Source organism: Takifugu flavidus, chromosome 1, assembly GCF_003711565.1.
Source record: "Takifugu flavidus isolate HTHZ2018 chromosome 1, ASM371156v2, whole genome shotgun sequence".
In the NCBI taxonomy this organism is placed as follows: Eukaryota; Metazoa; Chordata; class Actinopteri; order Tetraodontiformes; family Tetraodontidae; genus Takifugu; species Takifugu flavidus.
In genome coordinates this window covers 3,280,248-3,304,922 of record NC_079520.1, presented here as the reverse complement: position 1 = coordinate 3,304,922, position 24,675 = coordinate 3,280,248, and the positions used below count along the sequence as shown (strand labels likewise).

Genomic DNA, 24,675 nt, shown 5'->3' with positions numbered 1-24,675 from the left:
CTATTTTTTGTGAAATTGTTTTTTCCCCCTCTGTATAATTAACTGTAATTAAACAATAAATAAACAAATTGAAATGCAAAAAGACATGCTTCGCGAGGCAAAGGATGGACCGTCTATCCAAACGAACACCACAGTACTATATTTGTACTAACTGCAACCGTCTTAAGTTGTCATAGAGACATGCCCTGTTTAATTGTTCAGAAATGTTTCAGTTATCATGTGTTGCAGCTGCCTTTGGTTGCATATCTAAGGACATCTCACCACTAGAGGGCCCACTGAGGACAGAATCTCCACAAGCCTCTCGCGTCTCCTCATTTTCCTCTATCAGTGTAGTCACGCATCTCACATGGTTTCACTTCCTCTTGTTTATGTTTGTTCTTCAATCCCTTTGATAGTTGAAATTTTATCATCACCTTCACCCCACTTCAGTAGCCTGTCCCGTATCATTTTCACCATTCATCTTTTTCCTCCTCCGCTATCTTCTTTTTCTGGAACCTAATAGATCCATCACATATCTCCACTCTACTCCTTAAAACTCCCTCACTAAAAAAACACAGACTCAACAGGGAATAATAGTTCTACCATGAAGTCTTTCACTCATGGACAGATGCATTGCCTTTCAAAATTTACTTGGTAATCAACTTGATCATTGATTTGACCGCCCCCACCCCCTCCACTCCCTTAGGTGCGGTCTGCACCTGACAAATCATTCCCTCTCTTCTTTCCCTCCTCACTGACCTACTCATCCTTTCCTGAACCCTTCTGACTTGTCAGAGCTTGCAGAGGGATGCAGAGGGAGAGTGAAAGTAAACTAAGTGTGTGTATGTGTGTGTGTTTGAGAGAGAGAGAGGGAGGGAGGGAGGGAGAGAGAAAGTAGTGTGTGTATGAGAAAGAGAGAGAGAGAGAGAGAGAGAGGGAGGGAGAGAGAGGAGTAAAACAGAGTAGTGAGAGGTTCATGCAGCAGACGTGTGTTTGTCCTCGGAGTTGTGCACCAACGGTCCAGTCTCAAGTGTCACTGGGAGCAAACCCGTCTGTGGGATGATCTCTCACCTTTTCAACCAACGCAGATCTTGAAGCAATTAAAAAGAATAAACAAGGAGGAAACAAAGGAGAAAAGACGAAGACCTGGAGAAGGAAAAAATCCCCCTCACTGGGAGTTTTCTGGGGAACTCTTGGATATACTTTCTTCTCCGAGGGCAGGAAAAAAGGAGAAAAGAAGACAATTGACAAAAGTAAAGGGGACTCAATGGCAAACAGAGGAAAGAGAGAAAATGAAGACAAATCAAAAGAAGATTTCTGAAACAAAGCAGAGGAATAGAACCGAAAACAAGGCTATAGAATAGAATTTTATTTCTCGACATTCGTCACTCTTTGTAACATTTATATTCGGTTTTACTATGACATTTAGAGGTTTTAAGTCTGTAAACCTGAGAGCTGAAGAAGACCGAAGGAGTCAGTAACAAAAAGGTCAAACTATATTTATTTTAGTATTTCAGTACAGCTCACTGTGTTTGGTAGGTGATGAAGTAAAAAGTGGAACAGCAAAAGTTCCAGGACTCAACAAAAGGAGCACGTGAAAGCAATAATGTCAACGTCATAAAAGAATAATAGGAAAAAGCCAAAAAATGATCCAAGCAGAGAAGCAAGATTAAAAAACAGACAACGGCTATTTAGAATAATAATAATACTTTTAAAGAGGAATCAAAAGGGGGGGAAAAGCAAACCGGCAAGGAGAATTAACAAAACTCCGAGGAAGGACTGACGATGAGGCTCCTGCTGCTCCTCGCTGCACTGCTCTCCATCCTGATCCTCCACCCTGTGACGGCAGCAGCCACCGCGGCCCCAGCACGGCTGGAGCGGTGGGTCCGCTCGGGCCTCCAGTCGCTGCAGTGGGATCAGCTGGACCGATGCCTCCGCATGTCCTCGCTCCCTGAAGCCGAGTGCAGACGGCTGGCTCACCTACCTCCATCCGCCGTGGCCGTGTATGTCTCAGAGCCCCGCACAGCTACAGGTACGGGGGGCAAAGGTCATCACACACAGGGGTCTGTGCGTGTTTTACCCATTGCAGGCAGAATAATATGCTGGTACGATTTTTACTCCATTATTATAACGCAGATATCACCGATATGAGTTGAAATATTGTAACTATATGTTAAAATTGAATCAAATCCAGGCCTTGTTTAAGGTGCCGTGAGGGGGGGTCTTGTCTTGTGTGTGCATGTGTGTGTGAGAGTGTTCTCCAAAGTGAAATGTCGTGTCCTGAACGTCTGAATCTAACACTCTCTGTGTCTCCTGTGGTCCTTAAAAACCTTCCAGACAAAGTTTTGGCCATCCTGCCAGACTCCTCCGTCGGGATGGTGAGCTCCAAAATCCGGAGCGGTTTTAGTGTCAGCCAGATGCTGAATGGAGCTGAAGGTTCACACAGACGCCATCAACTGTTCCCAGGTTCCATGGCCCACGACGCCGTGCTGGTGCTGGATCCGAGCCCCGGGGAGAACTTTGGGCACCCGGTGGTCCTTTTCTATGTGGACGTGAATGTGACGAAGAAGAGATGCTCCCACCTGGACGGCATTTACTTGGGTGAGCTGCAAAACTCAAACGAGCAATTTTGTGCGGCATCGGAAGATAAAATCTATATATCTTAAAAACCCCACAGTGGCTAAACCTCACGATTACAAATCTCACCATTTTGTCAGAGCAGGCAGGAAAGGAACAGATGCAGTTTTGCTAACTGGCCTGAGACAGTTTGGCTTGACACCAGGATTCCGTTTAAGCAGTTTATTGCAACTTACAGTTACATTTTACAGTTAAGTGCTATTTAATGTCGTCCACATAACAGCAATTTGGGGCTTGCAGTAGCGGAGCGCACGACTCCCGCTGTTCCCAACAGAACAAATCTGTACTTAAAATACTTCTGTGAAGAACTTAATGAGGGTGGGGAAATGCAGCAATTGATATGTGTCGTGTGAGCTGAAGACTCACACACACTCCCAAATATAACCAGTAAGGGTGGCAATGTCTTCCTGTATGGGGTGTATTGTTGCACAAACATCGCATGTAGTGACCCAGGAAAGAGTCCAAGGGGAGAAAGGGAGGCGATATAAGGGGCGTCTCCTTGCAAGTGCAGCTAATTGGTGCAGTGTTGGTATATGTTGGGTCAACAGCAGTTCATTTTTTAATGGGATGTAATTGAACAGTGAGCAGAACAGAGGACAAACCCCATGAATCACTACAAAGGTGCCACGAGACATCCTGTCCACTCCAATCAAGGTGTCCATTAAGAAAAGTCCAAACACCAAATATGGGAGGGGGTGAAATTCAGTCAGAGACTTTTAAGTGAAAGTATTTTATATTTGGGAGCAGCTTTACAATCAAGCGAAGAGGTTTATCAAAACCTGGTACCAACTGTACCATTTTTACTGCTTTTAAAGTGCTTTATTAATATAGAAATAGTCTCAGGGGACACAATGTTAATGTATTCTGTAAAGGTCCTCACAAATCCTCCCAAAGAGAAGTGTTTGAGAGTGTTTGTGGACCCCCTGCTGTGAGAGAGGTTAGGGCCGGATGTGAAGGTGAATTTGGTGCTGCGTTACACAAATACACGCCCGTTAATTATTCATGCGCACGCACGCCACTGTGCCCCATGCTGGGGCCAAGATGATTTTGGACCAAAGTATTTTAGGGCAAATCTTTCTTTTAGACCCCATTTAACCTCCAGAGGAAAGGAAGCACGGAGAGCAGGGAGCGGGGGGAAATAAATAAAGATTTGGTCTGAGGAGCAGAGAATACAGAAGCCGAAAGCAAAGAAAAAAAGCAGGAAAATAACTTTCAGTGACCCTGGCTCAAACATTTAGCTGCATCGGTGCATGAGGAACACAAACACCAGCCCTTTGTTCCTTCCCACAATGCACTTTGAATATTTGCATCTTTAGGGGAAGAGTGTCTGACCCCGGCATTGAAGGGACGTTGCCAGAACCAAATGAAGCGTCGACAAACCGGACCGGAGAGACTTCTGGACAACGTTCGGCTGGTGGGTGGGCCGCTGCGTGGCGGCACCATCAGCAGCGGCAGCGGCAGCCGACTGGTGGAGCGAGCCACCGGAGGCCTCTGCGAAGTCCATTTCCTGCCCCTGGTGGTGGAAGTTGGAGACAGCAACAGGACTCAGAGGCTCAGATGTGCAGGTGAGTCTTCAGCCTTCTACACAGTGTCTTTTTGTTTTTTTAAAATACCGTGGAACATAATATGTTTCACACTGCCTTTCTTGAACGCTGTCTTTGCTCATGGGAGCTTGCAGATGTGGTCTTTTATCACGTGGAGACATGAGCCACAGAGAACCTTAGATTAGCTTTGCAGCTTTGTGTCCAGGGCTTGTGAGTCGATGCTCAGACGATTCTATTTAATCACATTAATGGCTACTTTTCTCGCCCCCCAACTTTAACAGATCATGCAGAGTTTGCGCGGTGCCCTCAGCCGTTGCCAATGGGCTCCCCCACTTTGCCCATCTCCAGCTGTGAGCTCAATAAAAACACCAGACGGTGCCACCAGCAGCCCTTGGCCACCCACCTTTCCTGCCGACTCTACCAGACGTGCGACCACGCTGTGCTGATCTCAGGTATGACAGGCTTCACCACTAAACTACAGGAATCCTGTTTCTGGCAGTGCTCTGATATTTTCACCAGTCACGATGCCACTTTTGCTTTTTTCTTTGGAACATTTTGAACACTGCAGGCGGTTGGCAGCAGCAGATCACATTCCAGCACCATGTTCAGAGTCTACAGAAGTTCTACAGAATGCTCCAGAACAATGGCTTTCCCAAGGATCACATCAAGACCTTCTTCAGTAATGGGCAGCTTTCTGGTATGATGGTGTCCCTCTATGAAAGTCAGTCCCCCAAAGTAAGAACTTGGTAGGATCTTTTCTGTTGATTTAGCTGGTAAAGTTAAGCAGTACAAAACCAAAAAAAGCAACCGGAAAGATCAGCTGACCACCTGACCACGCTGTGATGACGGGAACCGCTTCTCAGCCCTCCTCTTCCCTCCCACAGATGGCATAGACGGGGTGTATTCAGCCACGGAGAAAGCGGTGATCCGTAATCACATCTCGTACATCTGCAGGAAGCAGCACTGCGCCGACACGCTGGTCCTTTACCTTAACTCACCGACATGCAATGACGGCACCATGCTGCTATGGGACGCCAACCTCAACGGCATTGTGAGACCTAAATCCATCCAATAATGATATCTCGTTGCCTCTTTTCCATGGTACTCGCACTACTGCACTCATGCAAATATAATTAAATATCCCAATAGTCTGTTCCTGCAGTGTTGAGTATGAACCATTCAGTGGAAAAGAGGCATCAATTATCTAAAACAAGCTAATCAGTAGATTTTTAACAGATGTGACCAACGACTGTCCGACCATCTATTTTGTATTCCAGGCTGATCTAAAAGAGCGATACTCTGTCAACGAGTTGCTAGTGGACCTGGCCGGCTGCAAAGCCACCCGAGTTTTGTTGTTTGTGGATCAGAGCTACAGCGGTGTTCTGTCCAAGAGGCTGCGAGGGTCCCAGAAACACCTGAACGTGGTTCTCATACAGGGCCAGGCGTGGCAGAGCCACAGCCACCAGAGAGCCAACCCATTCTGGGAGGAGAGCGACTGGTCCTACATCAAACCTGCTACCTGCCTGCTGGACCACTTTGGAAAGGTACCTTCTCCTGTTCTCTTCACAGCTGCTGTTTTCACGTGGCTGATGTTGTTCTCCCACCGCTGGTGTTATTAGGGCCCAGGCATGTCTCGCCTCCTGGAACCGTGGACCAGCCTTTTGAATGTGACCTTGGCCGGCGCCCCCTGCAACATCACTCCACCTCTGACGGATGGCGAGATGCGACGAGAGTACCAGGGCTGCCAAAATCTACCAACTGCCCTCTGGCACCGCAAACACCGAAGGATCAACTGAGAGAGACTGGGGGAAGGAGGGGGATGGGGATGGGGGTGGGGATGGGGGTGGGGTCAACTATGTACATATACATTGAGCTAGACGCAAGCATTGCACGTGCAGATTTCATAGTGTGCGTCTGTCCTTTAGGAGTTTCAGCACACTCGGGGACACTAGCGCGTGTGTTCTGTCTAACATGGCGATGACAGCTGATCCCAGTGGGAGTGTCCTGAACACCATGTCCACCATGCGTGTGTATGTGTGTGCGTGTGTGTGTGCGCGCGTGTGTGTGTGAGTTCAGCAAAAGGACAACCACTCTGACAAACCAGTGCTCACTGGCATTTCAGAGCCGATCACCTATCACTATTTTTATCCAGTGGTTTCTCTTCTTATTCCCAGCTTCCTTTCCCCATTTACTTCCTCCTCCTCTTCCTCTTGTCCTTTGCTTCACCTTTTCTGAACCACTTTCTCTCTCCTGATTTCCTCCTCTGTCCCCATTCGCTCCCCCTCTCCTTTCTCAAAATTCAGTCTTGTACAGTCTCCAGCCACTCACCGTAGCCTTCCCATTCAGCTTCCGTCCATTTGAGTGTCTCTCCCACAGACAAGGGACCCCATAAACATTCTAAATTTACCAGCAGTGAGGATTTCATTTAATTCATTTTCAGCCACTGTGCAGCAAATTTTAGATACAAGTTATTTTACTGAAGCTTTTCTTACCCTGCTGCAGAAAGGCTGATATAGGATAAAATTCAAAGATTTCTGGCGTCAAGATTGTCTCTTTTCTGGTTTAGACCCTTATTCATCACTACTGGCTGCAAAAGACCAATGTTTGCATAAAAAGGAGGACACAAATCTTTCTGTCTAAAGAGAATCTTCTCCTCACTCTTTACACAGTATCATATTTACTGTGCAATAATTCTTTCTCAGTCAGACGTCTCTTTGATGAAAAACAGCCGGATTAATGACATTTCACTACTCTCACCATTTAGATATCTCACGGAGTATCCCTGTTATGGTTGAATATACTGTAGCTAAGTAACAATTATCTTCTTCTTGTAAATAAATAATCCACAGGACAGAGAAAAAACACAAGCTCAGATTCTAACAGAGTTTACGAAAATGCGCACGAGGCTTTACAGGAGACGTGTCGTTTGATCGCTCGCTTTTTCCACTTTTATCAAGTTGTTTATTCAATTAACATTTAAGTTGCTCAAGCCTACTTTACAGTGTGGCCAGGAAATTGCACAGGCACAGAGCAGGAACATATGTGTAAATATAGTGTTAAACATGATAATATATTTACCTTTTAACGAGAGTCATGAGTGACCGATTGCCATAGCAACAATTAAGAAATTGAAAAAACAGAAATAAGTTATTTAGGGATATTTTTCATGAGTGATTTCAAAAGCTTAAATGAGCAGAAATGCCATTAGATGTGGTGCACATTTACTTTTTGGTTTCACATAAGGGACCAAGTACGGTTGACTCTAAAAGACCAGTTCATTTGACCAGTGTGTACACAAAATAAAATAGGAGACCACTTGATATATGTGCAAATATAGTCTGTAGGAAATGTGAACAGTCTGTGACATAAAAATAATAATAAATATATTCAAATTAATCTGGAGCGGTTCCTTCTTTTTCTTCTTGTGTCTTTTTGGCTGAGTGCAACCCAAAGATGAAAAACGACACTCTGAATAATAAAAAAACAAAAAACAAATTGTCACTATGACTTGTGTGAAGCTCAGAGGAAATCTTTTTGCATGGAAGCACTGCGTCATTGAAGTCAGGAGAGTTGTTTGCACGCCCAGGAATGGAGCAAATTTGAAGCTTTTTTAACCCAGGGAAGAAGACGAGAGACAGTGAGACAGTCAGGAAAGGAGAGGCAGCAGCTGCTTGGCAGTGATCATGATTAAGATATGAAGCCCTTAGACTGCCCCTACTGGTACACAGACTGGCCATGGTATTTTAATAAGGGCGCAACTCACTGAAGTGGCCGTCTGTACAACACTGCTAAAAATAAAAGCACCATTTGATCTTTATATCTTTAATGCAAAAGTAACTTTATCATTTGCTTTGGTTGATTGGATGATTCAATCTTGTTGGGTTCAGTCTGGGAGGACTGGGAAAGTCAAAGCGCCCTCCAGTCAGCCCGGTCCTTCAGCAGATAATCTCTGTAAACTGTTACCATGGCATCCACCCTCCCTGACACAAATCAAGAGTTCTACTTTGAGTTCTTCAGGCCACGAACGTTTGATCCATATTTACCGAACGTGGTCGTGTAACAGAAGCAGCAGAGGACAGAGAGATGGAAGCGAAGAACCCTTGAAAGGAAGAAAGATTTGCTGAAATCTAGCGCATAAATGTTCTTCTTGCAGGTATGCTGATGCAGTGTGAATAAGCCACCCTCACATCAAGAGTGTGTGTTGGTGGTTCTCAGTATATTCATCAGAATGTGTCTGCACCACACTGATGTGTTGCCCATTTCAAGTTTCAAGTTACCACTTCTATTTCAGCAGACTTCCAAACTCTCCCACATCGAAGCTCTGTGGCGTTTGTGCTTACTCTAATGAATTTATTACACTCTTTTTGGGGGCCTGTATTGAAGAATTCGATCTCCTCGGTTTTCTCAGGTGTATGTTTAATTCATTCCCTGCAAACAGAAGCTCCGAGTAGAGCTCCATGTGCTGCAGCAACATTTTCCTTTTAAGTTGCAGACAAAACCATCACGCTGTTGTCGTTTCTGAGGCTTTTATTGGCAACGTGACACAGCTCCGGCAACACTGCCCATCTGTCTTCCTCACAGAAACCCTCAGGCTGCTGATACTCCACACAGCAACCTTTGACACGGCCAATTTTGGGTCATCCAGGATGTTTTTACCAAAACAATGTCAGTAACATAATCACCGCAGCTTTACAAGAAGAACGTCTGACCACAACACTTCCTGCCTCTGCTGCTGGACAAGCTTCTGGGCTTTCCACTGTTTACTGCTACCATGGAAACTGGATCCTAAAAAAAAGACTAATCTGACGTGAAAGGTAATAACCTGAATGAATTGAAAGTTCCACTAAAGGGGTACGATGTGTGGAGATGAGCTTGGGTTGGTAGCTTAATTCTCAGTGTCTGTGTCTGGTTGAAGATTGTGGCTCTTTTGCTGTTTGGTCCACATGGCCGCATACAGACCCCCCTGGACCAGCAGCTCTTCATGTCTGATGGGAAAAGGAACAAGACACAAAAGGATCAAATCAGATTAGGCTTCATTTTCATGCCATCCTGCTCAGTTTGCTTCAACCACACAGACACGAATGCCACGTTTCCACAGAGCAGAACAGGTCACTTCGATCCTGTATGCAATTACTGTCAACAAAATGTGGAAGGGCCCTGAAACACCCAACAATTCCCATTCCAGAGAATTCATACCGAAGCATCCCCGAGCAAGTCATCTACATTGAGTTTCATGTCAAAGTTCCTGGACTGTCCCTCTCTACAGTTCTCAACTCATATCCGGACCACATTCTCAAACTGAAAGTCCGGAAACTGGCGACCGGATACAACAACTACGACAGAAAGAATGCCTCTCGCTGCAACAAGCAACAGCATGTAGCCATTATTTAATTCATTATAACATGACATATTAGGATGAAATACTGTTCTGGTAACCAACCAATTTGGCTGTTCAAAGTCCCCTCAGGGCCCACACAAAGCTTGTGCCATTCTCTGATCCATTCATCAAAGACCACTGTGCACCACTGTGCAGCCCCCATTTATTTCACTACCGTATATTACACAGTTTAAAACACTATTTACTGTATCAGCACAGATGATTTATGCATTCTCCAGTGCAGTATACTATTTATTTACAACTACATCTTCTAATTTCATCCTTATCTCCACCAAAACAACAGGAAATAAAAAGGAAACGCGACGAGGGGAAGGCTGGTCACTTAAAATGTCTTGTGACATCAGAGCTGCTTTAAAAACAAAGTTGAGCTGTTGAAAAATCCTCCTGCTCACTTTAACCAACTTCACTATGAATTAATAAAACCAAAAGTCTGTTACTGTCTGGACTCCCAGACAGAAAATTCAGACCGTGAAGGTCAGAAATAGAATATATAGGAGATGATCTGGGCAGGATGCAAGCAGGAGGGCAGTGCAGATCACGAGCAGCAGAGAAAGGACTCAAAAAAGAAGAGGTGAAAAGTGATGTTTTTAAACTTAATAATTCAAGTAACAAGAACAAAGGATGGGGATGTAATTCTAAAACACCTCTCAAACAAGCATTAAGGCTAAGCAGCTAACCCTTTTACCCCCAGGCAGCTTCCACTTATCCTTGATTTTAGTCCTCGCTGGGGTCTCTCACTTCATCTTTTCCTTCGCCTACAACTAATCTTCTCGAAGACCCTGCAGGGAGCAAATCGCCCCCGACTACATGGCTCCTGGGGTCACAGGGGGCACTCAGAGCTCTCTGCCACCATAAGGTGGTGGCCAACGTTTCATTGCTGGAGGTGTAATCCAGTCAAGTCTACCGTTATTACTCTAGTGGGACATAATACACTGTATGAAAAAGCAGTTTAAGCTGGAAACTGAAGCCTGATACTGCAGAGCTGCACAGCTTCACAGTCGTATATTTAGTGCTGAACACAACAGGTATTGGTCGTCTGACCGGTCACGGCATTTCTCAGAGTTACCAACCAGGCTCAGGAGGAGGTCATGGTAAAGAACAAAGCAAAGCACAGGGATAGGGTGGGGCGGAGATGAACCCACTTCCTAATTCCATCCCATCATGTGGGGGTAAACGCGTGTATTCCGACACCAGAGGTTAAAAGGGGCTGACGTGTGTTTACATAACAGTGTCGATCAAATGATGAATGGTCTTTGGTCGGCGCTCCCTGCCCAAGGCTGCAGGGACAATACGGTCACATGGCTGTTCCTCACCGTATAGCAGCTCGTTTCTCAGGTTCTCTCATCTTCTTTCATCTCCATCACCACCGTAATGGCAAAATGCACATGACATTCAGCTGCAGCTGCTGTAAGGATTTATTTTACAGAGTGAGATGTATCACTTCATTGTCCGTCTAACCTCAGTGTGTGACAACGGAAGTCTTTATAGTCAGCTCCTATATCAAAGGATTGTACGCATCAGCAGTTAAGTGTCTCTGTGTGTGCGTGTGTGTGTGTGTGTGTGTGTGGGTGTGGGGGGGGGGGGGGGTATTGGGCCTCAGGGCAAAGAGATACCAGAAGGTTTAAGGGTCACACAAAATATACTCTTAAAGATTGATCCATAGATAACAAATTTGCAAGCACTTAAGCCACAAACAATCATTCAGGTGTCCCTCTCTCACTCTCTCTCTCTCTCTCTCTCTCTCTCTCTCTCTCTCTCTCACTCTCTCTCTCTCTCTCTCTCTCTCTCTCTCACACACACACACACTCTTGGACTTCTATCTTTGCGAGGACTTTTATAGATATAATACATTACTGAGCTCCTTAACATCCCAACTAAATGCTTGACCCTAACCCTGAACCTGACCCTAACCTAAACCTAATCCTAAATCCAACCTTAGAACCACATCTTGACGACCAAAAAGTCCGCAAAATGTCCTCACTTCCCACAAAAGTCCTCATGAGAAAAGTCTCCAGCTTTTGAGAGGACATGAACATTTCTGCTATCATTTCCTACAATGCCGCTGTATCTATTTGTGTGGTTTATAAGGATCATTTTACCGTCCTCTCTCTGCAATCGCTCCATTGTGAATCACTAAGATCTGGTCTGCTCCAATGATGGTGGACAACCTGAAATACCAAAAAAGATGATTTTAACATCAAACATTTTAATCCAGGCAAACAAAAGCAAATGCCATCACTCAGTTTTGCTAGTAGGAAAGTTAATATATATTTTCCTTTAAACAGTTTGCCTATGGTGGTCATGACAACACCCTCGATATGGAGTGGTAGGCTTGTTTTTTTATAAAACATCACATAGAAATTAATCAGATAAAGGGAAGGAAGCAAGAAAGGGGAGAGAGTAGGAGAAAGAGTCATAACGTGTGGCTGGATGTAAAGTATGGCCAGTTGTCTTATCACGGTTCTGGAATCAGAACCAGTCGCACTCACGTCCCAGCTGTCATTTCTGCCACGGGATCAGATACAACACACGCAGAACTCCGCATGTTGCTGAACGCAGAGGAACTCTGAGTGAACTTGTCTTTCTATTGATGACCAGCGTCTGACAAGAGCCTGATTAAAGGCACACGCAGTGATGTGTGTCTCTCTGCTTTGGACCCGTGTTGGGGATATCTAGTGAAATCCTTTGAAGGTGTTGGAGGATGCCTGATCTCATGCGTGCTTCCTTAAACTTTTCCATGGCAAAAACTATCCGTGGACCGATTCTTGGTGCAGAAAGCAGGGTGCAGAAGACAAACCCGCTCTTTGCACACCACAGAGCTCACGCCTCACCAGACTGCAGAATGTCACTTTCAGCTTCAGCAGAGCCACCACTCTGTGTCATGTCATCAAAAGCTATCTTTGGACGTTCACCTTCAATATTTGATAGAAAACCTCGGTCAAAGGTAGAAATACCTCTCCTGAGAGACTGCAAAAATGACTGAATTCTCCATTTTCCCTCCTCTCATTCAGACAGAAGAACCAATGACTAAACACGTTCATTTGCGAGCTGTATGTCTAAGGTTATGCTGGAAACGTTTCCATCTTAAACAGCATTCCACTCGGGATTAATTATCATATTAGCAGCAATTTATAATTAAACACTGTCACTGCGGTACAAAATGAACGGAGCAAGAACTAATAACGAGTAGAGCCGATCCGACGCTCCATCTGATGCTGAAAGGCTGGTTAACCAGTTCTTGGTAATAACGGTCTAAAAAGTCATATTTTGAGTTTTACCCTGCTGTTACTTCCTGGGCAGATCATTGCTCGTAGTGGCGAGCAATTCATCTGGTGGACAGATGGCAGGACTGTGCGTTGGTTTAAGAATCTCAAAGGTTGCATCTATGCATTTTAACCAGAAGTGTTTTAGTTGAATGATCTTTTTCTTTTGCAGTTTAAGCCAGGCTTATTATATCGTTCATTGATCTGAGACATAAATTTGCTGTCCCTTATGAAGTACAACAGAGAGGAAATGATGAAACATGGGTTTAGCATCACAAGCAACATCACTCCTGGTGTATTTCATGTCCCCAAGTGTCAGAGCCTTTCAAGTCTTTTTCCATCTCACTCTGGCTGATGAATAACCAGACATCTGTTTCTTCTGCTTTTGTTAACCTGTCATCGCGCATCATCTCATATCCTCCAATCAGCTTTTCATTTAATCTCTCCCTCCATCTCTTTCTGTGCGCTCTAATCCTGTTTTTCTTTCACTACCTCCCTCTTTTCCTTTCATTTCTCTTACTCACATTTGTTTTTATGCTGTCAGCTTGGTCCTGTATTAGCGCTGCAACTGTGATCAGACGGTGTCGAAGACCAAAAGATGCTTTTGCGTTAAGCTTTAGCCCAGAGTCTCTCTTAATCTGATTTCCGATCACACTCACACATTCAGAAGGAACACATCAAATGCTGATGCAGAGCTACTTGAGTGGGATTCCCTTCAGCAGGAAGTTGAACAGCTGAGTCGTGTCACCTGTGTGCGACCACAATTGTGGTCCTGTTGGAGCAGACTTCAGTCAGGGAAGCTTGAATGTTCTGCTCCGTCTGGGTGTCCAGTGAAGACGTGGCCTGGAGACCCAAAGATATAGTCGTTGTCAAGTGGGCCAAATAGGTGTTGCGCAACCATGTAGGAAAGTAGAACCGAGAAAGAGTTGCTAATGCACAGGTGTAACGATGGGAGGTCTTGGTGATGTAATCCTGTGTGGACCCCCACCTCATCCAGCAGAATGATCCGAGGTTCTTTCAGGATAGTTCGAGCGATCGCCACCCTCTGCTTCTCCCCACCGCTCAGTTTCAGGCCTCGCTCGCCGACGTCTGTGTCGTATCCTGTTGGAACACGTTGGCCTCAGGTGAATTCTGATTATTTTTTGTTCAGGTCACTTGTGCCATCCTCCATGTTCACACACCCCAGCCTGACCCTGTGGCAGCTCCAGGATCCTGCTGTGTATGTCGGCAGCCACGGCGGCCCTCTCCACCTCCTCCCTGCTGGCCGAAATGCGACCGTACAGGATGTTGTTGCCGATGGTGTCGTTGAAAAGGACCGTATCCTGAGGGACGACACCGATGTGGGACCTCAGAGAAGACTGGCGCACCTAGGAAGGAGAAGAGAGCAAAGTCCAGACGTGTGGTGAGAGGACGGCATCTAAAAGCATCCCGTGTCGTTCCTGCGGAGCAGAACACAAATTATGCTTCCAGATGTTCAGAATGTCCTCAAATTAGTGACATTTTTGCGATGAACTGCACCGACCTCGATCTAAACATACTGGACCTGCCCCCAGCACACCCATATGCCATACATATACATATATATATATAAATGTTGCATTAGATAGCCAGCCTGTACTATATAATGCATGTTGCCCTGGGTCACAGACAGCAAGTGTCCTCAGCCAGTTTCATTCCCTGTCTGTCCACTTTCTTTGACTGCAGAGATTCACCTACTTTCCACTTCTCTACATTTCAAATCAAGCGAAACTGCAACTTTATTGGATGTGTCCTGTGACGTAGTGACAGAATCAAGCCTCCGCACCTCCGTTGAAGGTTTAAGGTTGAAGGTTTACTCCAGCCTCTACTGTGCCACCTACCAATGCTTCTATTTATGTCATATACAAGTAGAGCATAACACAGGTACAGGTTTCAAAAGGTCAGTACAATTCTAACACATCTGTGCTGCTTCTTTCAACAAATAGAAATAAAGACCACAAACACAATGTGTTAATGTGCATTTGTTAAAAATTAAAGAGGCCAAAATTAAAGTTGAAGTTCTTTGATGTGACAAACTATAACCGGGAGGCACGATGCTATTAAAACTAATGTACAATTATACTTGTAAAAAGGCTGAAATCATTTCCAGTTTTCAAAGTCTCTGGGAAACGTTAAAAAAAATAAATGAAAAAACAGCCCGAAACAACTAACAAAACACTGAATCTTTCAAGTGCAACATTTCTCCTCTGCAGCCAGAACAATACCAGTCCCACTTCCTGTACCACCACGGTTTGGCTAGTAACAACACGTTTCCCATCATTTCATCCTTGCATCCATTCGCTGTTGTTTCCATCCAGGAACAGCGCAGCAGCTGTTTCTCATACAGAGCTGGGATGCCAAACGTTGGAGAGACAGATGGATATGAAAGAGAAAATTACAACGGCTGAGCAAAATAGGGCCGTATAAAGCGCTTTGCCAACGAATTCTGCAATTACCAAGACTTGCTCTTGGGGATGAGCTCAGCCTGGTGGAGGGGCTCGTTGGCAGAACGAGGGACCGCAGACGGGTGCGCAACACACAAACAAACACTTAACAATTTCAACTGCGGACCTGAACAAATCCATTTAACTCATTAAAATAAGCAATAAGACCAACGGCACCCTCTGCTTTTGCCTCTGTGTGAACATTTATACTATAATTCATCCAGGTATGATGTTATAACCAGAAGAATTTCCTTAAATGGGGATCAGGTGTGAAAGAAAGTGGCAGCAAAAGCATTTTACACAAGTTTACTGCAAGACTGTGACCATCAATATTCATCATTTTGATACAGAGCGGCGTTTAAATTTAGTCCACAGACACTACAGAGTGTCAGTGGGCTCATTCGGCCTCATGTTCAACTCTTCCTTTGCTGATCCACCTGCTGACTGAAGCCTTTTCTCAGCCCTGCATGAACAATGAATCATTTTAGGAATATTTGATGTTTCTCCATAATAAAGGCTTTCATCACAAACAGGAAATGGCACAGGAAGGAGGGGGTGGGGGTGGGGGGGGTGAATTACCAGCAGGACTATTGTTCAGGTCCCCCAAAAATAACCCAAAAGTCAAACTTGTGCAACACGTTAGAAAGCACAACGATGACTCACGTTGGTGTTCCGTACCCGACCTGTGGAGCCGGGCCGGCAGACTCTGACTCACCGTCACATGTGGCTGCCACATGCGGTAACAAACAGGGCGGCAGAGGAGTGATGGAGCCAGACGGAACCGGACAGATGCACTGCTCATATAATCCATCCATTACAAAATGCCCTTAATCCATTTTTAGCATAATCCCAATCTGGCTCAGAACCTTAACATAACTCACCGCTACAGGTTTGTTCTCACATCTAAACCTGTAAATCATTGACATGCATCTAGAGGGTGTTGTCAGATTATTGATTTGGTTTTATTTTTCCATGCACATCTGGAATTGTTGTCCCACATCTGAGAGAATCCTTTCTCTTCTGTCTTTCAAAACACCAAGAGCATCACTTCATGCTTGGCCACCACCAAATATGATCCCGACCCCTTCAGGGGCATCAAATATTCACTATAACATCAACCTTCAACCTCAATAATGCGTCCTTATCTGCATATTAGTGCTGTTTTTATATAGGAACAAACTAAATTGCACTGATTGGTGTCTACATAGATGGACATAGATGTTTTTTGAAAGCAGAATTCCTGATGTGTTCAAATCTGAGCAGCTGATGTTTTAAAACCTATTTAATATCATTTTAATTTATTTAGCGTCGATGGGAAAAAAAAGCCTATTAACATCGGACAGGATTTAGCTTTTACAGCAAAACTAGCCGTTCAATGAGTGGACATCTTTAACGTCATCTCACGCTGACTCAGGCCTGATGGACTCCGAACGAGTGCGGAAGATCATATCATTTGAAGTTCTACGAGCAGTCCCCTGATGGTGAAACATTAAAATGGTATTTATAGAGTTCGACATGAAAAAGAAGGGGGATTTTAATGGAGTGACAACAGCCAGAATTGTGAAGCAGCTGGTGCAAAAAAACCTCCTTGATGATCGCATGTGATGCAAATTATTTTCAACTGGTACGAGTTTCAAATGCAATTTAGCTGTTAAATGAAGTTACCGCCTGGTTAATTTTCTACCGGGCCCTTTGATTAGTTGTGTTTATCTGCATTACACTAAGTTTTCGGGTTGATTTAAGCCTGAAAGGAACGTTTTCCTAATTTATATTAAACTGCTCGGAGCTCATACTGTAACAATGAAAGGATTCTTATCTTTCCTGGGCTCTAAAAGGTTTTAGCATGATGTGGAATACTTTAATGGTCCGTGTTCTTACAGATGTCGGTAGCAAAGTGAGTTAACTGGAAATTCTTTTTGGTTATTTTTACTCTAGTCATTAGCCAAGATGCTATCAGCAGTCAGCTGGCCGAGGCTGGCAAAAAAGGGTGAGCTCTTTGGTTTCTAGCGATGTGCTAAGTTCATGTCTTCTCATTGGAAGAGCTATGCATCAGAAGACGTTTCCAAATGAAAAATCTTCTCTTGCATCAAGTTTCCTCCAAACCAGTTTCACCAAACTCCCGTGGTTATCTTTATATTCGGATTAAAACGAAACCCTTAAATACTAATGTGACACCACTGACCTACATGCTTCACCAGAGAAAGGAAACGCTGTGTTTGAAGGCTGCCAATGGGAACATGCTGGTACTTTAGTGGGGAAAGGCCCGTAAACTGAAGTTAGATTAATAGATTAATAAACAGCTTTGTGTTTGAGTGATCTAATCATCATTCAGCTGTGTAATTATGTCCTAATCACGACCAGCCTGCTCACGTCCGTAAAACAGGCGTCCGCGTGGTCGTAAAGTGGCTGCGCTGTTTGGACTTTTTAATGGTCTTTCATTTTTTTGGGGGGTGGGGTGGGGTGGGGTGGGGCAAATTATAAACACAAGTTACTTTGAGTATAAGTGCAATAAATGTGCTATCTTCACACAAACATTCGCAGGCACATAAGCACATCTGGCGTCTGGACCTGAAACTGCATTATTCAGGAACCTTTTACTATGATTTATTCACAGTATGACTGGAGCTCCTCACTCGCTCTGTTTGGCTGCGTGTGTGAGAAGGAGGACGGGGGGAAAGTGGAAAGAAGGTGCAAATGCAGTGCAGGAGAGGGAGAAAGAAAACAGATGTGGATTCCTTTAATATACAAACTGCGCGGCGTTGCTAACAAGTGCTGTGTTGGCTTGGTTATACTGGGACCTGGAGTTTTGATGCTGGACATGTCGCTGGTGCATTTGACCTGAAGAAACCAGATCGATGTCACAGCAGAGCGCTTCTGTCAGTGTGCGAGTTGGTAAAAAGAAAAGAAAACCAAGAGAAAGGAAAGCAGCATGTGCTCCTCCAGAGACGTAGCTGTGTTCCGTTGTTAGCATTGTGATATCAACCCAACAATACTCAAAGGAACAACACAAAAATACCAGGGGCTGAGAGGACAGCGGCCGGTGTGACGTGCAGCCTTTTCCACTGCTGATGCAGAGAGCAGACGTGGAATATGGGGTCATCTGGGATTTTAAATTCAGAGAGCAGCGCAGAGTTTTCAGTCCCGCAACCAAAAAACCCGGATGTTGAAGTCGGGAGTGCAGGAATGCCAGAAATAGCATAGCAGGCTGGAGCTTCAGCGTTTATTACTACTAGCATGTTCAACAGGGGCTCATGGTTAAACTCTGCTGCCCCAACGCCTTCCTCGTACGCCATATATCACCTAACAAAACGTAAATCTTAAACACATTTTGCACCATTCAATAGTCCACTGTTGATTTGTAGACCATGACGGTCTGGAGAGCACTTTTTTATTCGCTGTCAAAGTCAATATCCCACATGATTTAATGACTTGGGTGGGTAGCAAATTTCTGTCTCCACATATCCCAGTTATCTGTTACCAGGATCTTTTTCTCCATTTTGTAGCTTCAAATGAATCACTAAAACCAACGAGATCGAAAGAATGAATATTTAAATGTGGAAACATTTAGAGCTTGAATAACATCAATCATATTGGGAAAGAAAATGATTTAACTTGTGGTTTGAGTCTTTATTTTGAGACCTGTGTCACCTGTTATTATACGGCCAAAATACCAACAAATGGCAGCGATGTAGATGTTTTAGATTCCTTTTTTACGGAGCCTTTAAACACAGATTCCTCTTCTACCTTTTTGATCTCTGCTCTGGCCGTTTTGACATTTTTAAGGTGTGGTTTCATTCACATTTCCAACTAACTCATGCTGTTTCCTGCAATTCTTTGCTTCTAAAATATGTTATCGGGAAAAACAGAAGGGGAAAATGGCTCTAACGCGTGTGCGCTGATAACTCACTTTGCATCTGTGCTGTGGTATTTTCACACCATGAAGCAGCTGAGAGCTATTTCCCTGCCCTCCTATCATCAGTTGCCAAAGACTCCAAGTACTGCTGTTTAAAATAAAGAAATAAAAACAACAATAGCTTTGTGGTCCACCTGCTGATTCCTGCTCACAGATGTTGACACACGTGCGCTGCACATGTTCATTCTCTATTTCCTGGCTGCCCGGCAGAACACTAAGAAAGTCTCGGGCAAAGCCTCGAAAGTATCAGATGGATTTTAGGGGAAATATTTGTTCTGGTGATGGTTGGAGATTGTCTTAAAAAAGAGTGGGTGTTTACATGTTTAGGGATTCATAATCTCTGTTGGTTCACCTTGGAAATGTCCTGGCCGTCGATACGGATGCTGCCCCTCTGAGGGTCATAGAATCTGAACAGCAGGCGCAGGATGGAGCTCTTCCCTGATCCAGATGGACCCACCTGTAAAATCACTAAATCCATCCTAAACTTGGATTGACAGGTCTTAAATTACCCTCCGTCTCTATGAACGATAGCATCTGGTAATACTGTTATCTGCTCTGCTGCAAAGGCTTCAATGAAGGATCTTTGCAAACTCTAGATTCCAAATTACTAAGAACGTAATTCAATTATTCTGCTTGAGATTTTTTTTGTATGCGTGAGTTTATTAATCAGGATTTTTTTTTAAAAAGCCAATACTTTGTTATTACCCGCCGTTAACAAATAGCTTTTAGATGTGACGCTAAAAGCTAATTGCTAATGGTCCACCATTAGCAATTAGCTGTGAGGATAATGAGTATAAGGCTAAACACAACATCCAATACAGTGTTTTTTATTACTTATTTTGTGTTTTTTTCTATTCTCACACCCTACCAAAGCGACCGTCTGTCCCGCCTCCACAGTGAAGGTCACGTCCTGAAGAACCTCCATGCTGCACACAAACACACAAGTAGAAAACCTAAACACATTTTGTAAATAGTCCTTTTATCGCTGGTGATAGTCCAGATCTTAACACACAACACCTAGGTGACATTGATGGAGCCCTTCTGAATGAATAAAACAGGCCCATTTCAAGTTGCCATCTGTTCTGGCCTGAATTAGACTGGAGGAAATCACAGATCGACAACTGTAATTATCATCAGGAACATGTTGGCTACACACCCGGGCACATAGCTGAAAGAGACTCTGTCAAACTCCACCTGACCTGCTGCGAGCTGCAGGTCCTGAGCCCCATCAGCATCTTGGACCTGGGAGATGAGCAAGAGGACATTGAGGCACATGCAAACTCAAATATCCTCACAAAATTGGATTCACATATATATCGATGTGGACCCAGATTGCAGGTTAGTGTCATGAGATTTAGTTTTAAAAAAGGGGGGAAATAGGATGTAATCATGAACGTAAGATGGGACATTTTCACAGTAATGTGGTGATTTACCAACCTCCCCTCTTCCTCCTCGAGTCCCCTTGACTTCTGCTTCCCAAGCCAGAAGAAAAGGGCCGCTGTGTTTTGAAGGTGCTCTAATGCTTTTGTCCACATTCATGTGGCTGTTTAACATATCAAGGGCCTGTGAATGCAGGCGCTTTTCCTGAGGCAGACTGAGAACGCCTTTTCCCACCGAAAACACGCACAAAACGACAGACGTACGCGCAGATGCTGTGTTTCAGTGCGCGCCAACACACACTCAACACAGAGACACACTTGCTGTTGACCTCCGTCTCCCCTGACCAAAGGAGAGCGATGCTAACAAGACATTTACAAGGTGTTTGGATGTTTGATTCAATTTATGATTATTTCAGTTTGCTTTTGATTTAATACACACTTTGGTCTTTGCAAATTTCCAAGGCTTCTAATAGGTCAATTGTAAATTCATCCAGTAATAAACATGAATGGAGAATGAAATAGAGGAAAATTAAAATGGAGAATCAAAGCTCCGTGAAATGAAGAAGAATACTGTCTATGTGAGTAAATGTATTGGTTTAAGTGGCGTATTTGAGACTCACCTCTCTCTGCTCTGTAAACAGTGCTAACATGTTCTCCATGTCAACGAAGGAACTCTGGATCAGCCTGCAAAGCAAACATCAACAGTAAAGATGGTCAGACCGATCGGCTGGAGGCGTTTTCAGATCTTCCTGAAGGTGATCTCTTCGCTACTCCCCTCATGTACTGTGATGCAGGGTGGGAGGACGTTCACGCCGCTTTAATCTCACCTGTAGTAGGTTCCGAACCAGTTCAGAGGTGTGTACAGTTGGATGATGTAGGTGCCGAAGAGGACGTAGTCTCCAACCTGGCAGATATGAACGCATAAATCAGCCCTGAGTGGAACTCAACTGGGTAATGAGAAAAAAACTGGCTAATGAGATGTTGGCACACAGTTTCTTCTCCTGGAAGGTGTCAAACGTGCAAAAACAGATGCAGAAGTGTTCTTTTTGAGCTGTTATCACACGGGAGAGAATTCTAATACCATGAAAGCTGCATCACCACACTCGCTTGGTAATTAGGATTTTTGATATTAAATCCAGCCACAAGTCAACAGATTCTAAGATTGAAACAGATTCTACCTGTAGTTTGCCCTGAGAGACCGAGTGTGCACAGAGCAGAGATCCGGCCAGCAGCCCTGAACCGATGATGATGTTCTGGGTTTGATTCAGCAAAGCCAGAGATGCTGAGCTCTTCCACTCGCAGTGCTGCAACAGGACACGGGAAATAAGAAAAGTCCTTTTATGAGTTTAAGACGGCGTTTCCCTCAGCATCATCCCGGAGCAGCAACAAAGGCTCTTCCTGAACTCCCCTGCTGTAACCGGAACTTACCTGATGTCTCAGAATGGCTTCCTGAAAGCAGCGGACCTCGTATTCTTCAGCGCCGTAGACTTTCACCTGCGCTGACATTCAGTTAGGCTCCGTCTCATTGCAGAGGACGACTTTTGAAGGGAGAATTTCTACCGTCTCAAAGTTGAGGAGCGAGTCGACGGCTCTGGACTTGGCCTTGTTGTCCTCGCTGTTCATCTCCCGCCTGTATTTTGTTCTCCATTCCGTGATGAGGACAGTACAGGCTGCGGACGGACAGGCAGGTAAGTATCAGCTGCACGGATGAGGCGCACGTGGGCTTTTGTAAGTACAATGTAGACGTGAAAATAAGGCAACTGCACAGTGAAGAGTGCTGAGCTACTGTCGAATCTTTGCTTGTGCGACACACGCGGTTACTCACTGAGGTAGAGGACCATGCACGTGAAAACAATGAGTCCAAACCAGACACTGAAGTACGAGACGAAGTAGACGATGGCGATGATGACGTCACAGATGGTGGGAAGGACGCTGAACAGAATGTAGCTGGGAGACAAAGGCGCCTGCTCAGCCAGGTCACGTGACCACCGACAGCTACGGTTGTTGTGCGTCCGCCTGTCCTACCTCAGCAGGTTGTTGACGGAGGACGTGCCCCTGTCGACGCTCCTCAGCACGTCTCCCGTGCGCCTCTCCAGGTGCCAGCGCAGAGACAGGCCGTGCAAATGGGCGAACAAACACACCTGAAGCGTGAAGCGAGGGAGACGCGTGTGACTGTTCTGATGGACGGCAGCCATTAGCGCCTCAGACGATGGAAAAGGGACGCCAGCTAAAATCAAACATGCTTCCTGTCTGACGCCAAGTCGCTTGTGAAGCCCAGAATAACCCCCAAAATCCAAAAAGCGACTGTAATCTGCACAATATGAGAGACAGAAGGAGGAGAGGAGGAGAATCATCTGCACGTTACCTGAACTCCTCTGCTGGTAAACTGCTGAACTTTGATCCACGAGAACTGACGAAGATTGCTGATGAAACCAGAGGTGCCTACACGCAAGGAGGTGAAAACTGTTTTCTATGTTCCATCAAAACGAGGGACTAAACATATTCAAAAACACCAAAAAACACATTATTTCGGGCTATCATCAGATGTGGCAGCATGCTATGCAGTCATGGAAACATATTCTGACATTTCTATATCTGTGGGGACTCAGAAACATGAACTGACCCTGACCCAAACCTAATATTACCATTAACCTTAAAAACGTGTCTTAACCCTCGTCGTTTGAAGTTGTGGGGCGAAACTAGTAGAATGAGATTGTAGGGATCAACACACACACACACACACACACACACACACACACACACACACACACATGCATGACCCACCTGCCCCTCCTCCTTGTAGGAACTTCAGCAGGGTGTAAATGCATACAGTGGCAACAAGTGATGACCAGGGACCTCCTTCAGAGAGCTCATTAACTACAAAACACACATGCACGGATGCACAAATACGCAAAGATCCTTCGCCTGGTTGAGCTAATAAACAACAGAGGTTAAAAAAAAGAAAATCTTAAAAAGCAATGAGCAATTCATGCATTCGGTAAATTCCAAATCAGAAGTACTTGTACAGCATATGACATCAATCAGATTGACGTCATGTGTGTGTTTTGCGTGCACACACAGGCGCACACACACCGATTCATTGACATTCATTACACTGTTGGACGAGTGCTGGGAATCCAGACGACTTGAAAAAAGGAGCGAAAGAGGGACGCGGGAGAGAAGAGGAGGAACGACTGAAGATGGAGACGCTGGTGACACGGTGAGAAAATTTACTATAAAAAGAAATGATTGTATTCGACATTTTTTTAATGAAAGTGTTTTCAGTGGGGGGTATTTTCAGCTCTTTGGCTCTGGGACCAGGATTCGGAGGGTGGGAGGCGGGGTCGGACCCGGAGACAAAACGGCTGTTGTACCGGTGTGTTAACTCCACGAAAAAGGCCACTAATGCTGCCTAAGCATGACTGGCAGGAGGGGGTGACCTCCCAGAAAACCTTCACACACAAACTAGCTGCCCCCCACCGGAGCACCCCTTCCACGCCTTCCCCGTCACACAAAGCAATGCTGGCCTTCACTCCGGCAGCGCTGGCTTCCACTTTCATGTGGCTCCAAAAGCCAAGCGGACATTTTTCTAAAGGCTAATGTAGCTGAAGACAAACCGGAGCTTGACTCCCTCTGAAGTGGAGGCTTCTGGATTATTGCCTCGCGCTGCGTGTTGCCCTGTGTACAAAACGGGGCACAAAAGAGTCCTGGCAAATGATAACAACCCCGAAACATAAAAGTTGCTTCCTCCTTCCCACTTTTCTGCTTTATAATAAGCCTTAACTTTTTATTTTAATGGCGACCATATGGGGCAATAAGTGTCTGAATGAAGTGATCCATGGATATTGGAAGGGCTCATTCACACTCTGTGTGCATTGTTACTGTGTTTTATGGCCCCATTTAGCCTTTTAATTGGCAATAACTGAAAGACTTCTGGGCCGTAATTTAGCCAGTCTCATTCTGTCAGACCTGATATGCTTCAAGTAGCTTCAAAAATATAAAGGGGTGAGTATTTGGGCAGAGGAATGACTGAATGCTGCTCTCTATGGCTTTGTTGTGTCTTCAAACTGAGTGTGTGTCTGTTGTAATATGAGTTTAAA

General features: G+C 44.8%; 2 protein-coding genes across 2 annotated transcripts; one reads left to right on the top strand and one right to left on the bottom strand.

Moving 5' to 3' along the window:
• The first annotated feature begins 929 nt into the window (after positions 1 to 929).
• si:ch211-67e16.11 (uncharacterized) lies at positions 930 to 7,556 on the top strand. The gene is made up of 8 exons (XM_057044238.1): positions 930 to 2,011; positions 2,317 to 2,580; positions 3,933 to 4,181; positions 4,442 to 4,612; positions 4,729 to 4,857; positions 5,045 to 5,211; positions 5,438 to 5,704; positions 5,780 to 7,556. Exons 1-8 carry the CDS (start codon positions 1,765 to 1,767, stop codon positions 5,954 to 5,956), a joined length of 1,671 nt encoding a protein of 556 aa, XP_056900218.1. The 5' UTR covers positions 930 to 1,764; the 3' UTR covers positions 5,957 to 7,556.
• Positions 7,557 to 8,669: 1,113 nt separating this feature from the next.
• Positions 8,670 to 24,135, bottom strand: abcb6b (ATP-binding cassette, sub-family B (MDR/TAP), member 6b). Its single transcript, XM_057043698.1, has 18 exons — positions 24,075 to 24,135; positions 23,360 to 23,542; positions 22,941 to 23,017; positions 22,601 to 22,716; positions 22,401 to 22,522; positions 22,136 to 22,245; positions 22,004 to 22,069; positions 21,754 to 21,879; positions 21,403 to 21,479; positions 21,196 to 21,259; positions 20,353 to 20,438; positions 20,065 to 20,122; positions 19,549 to 19,653; positions 14,014 to 14,188; positions 13,810 to 13,922; positions 13,570 to 13,664; positions 11,658 to 11,726; positions 8,670 to 9,145 (listed from the first exon to the last, which is right to left on the bottom strand). Exons 1-18 carry the CDS (start codon positions 24,133 to 24,135, stop codon positions 9,046 to 9,048), a joined length of 1,803 nt encoding a protein of 600 aa, XP_056899678.1. The 3' UTR covers positions 8,670 to 9,045.
• Between the last annotated feature and the right edge of the window lie 540 nt (positions 24,136 to 24,675).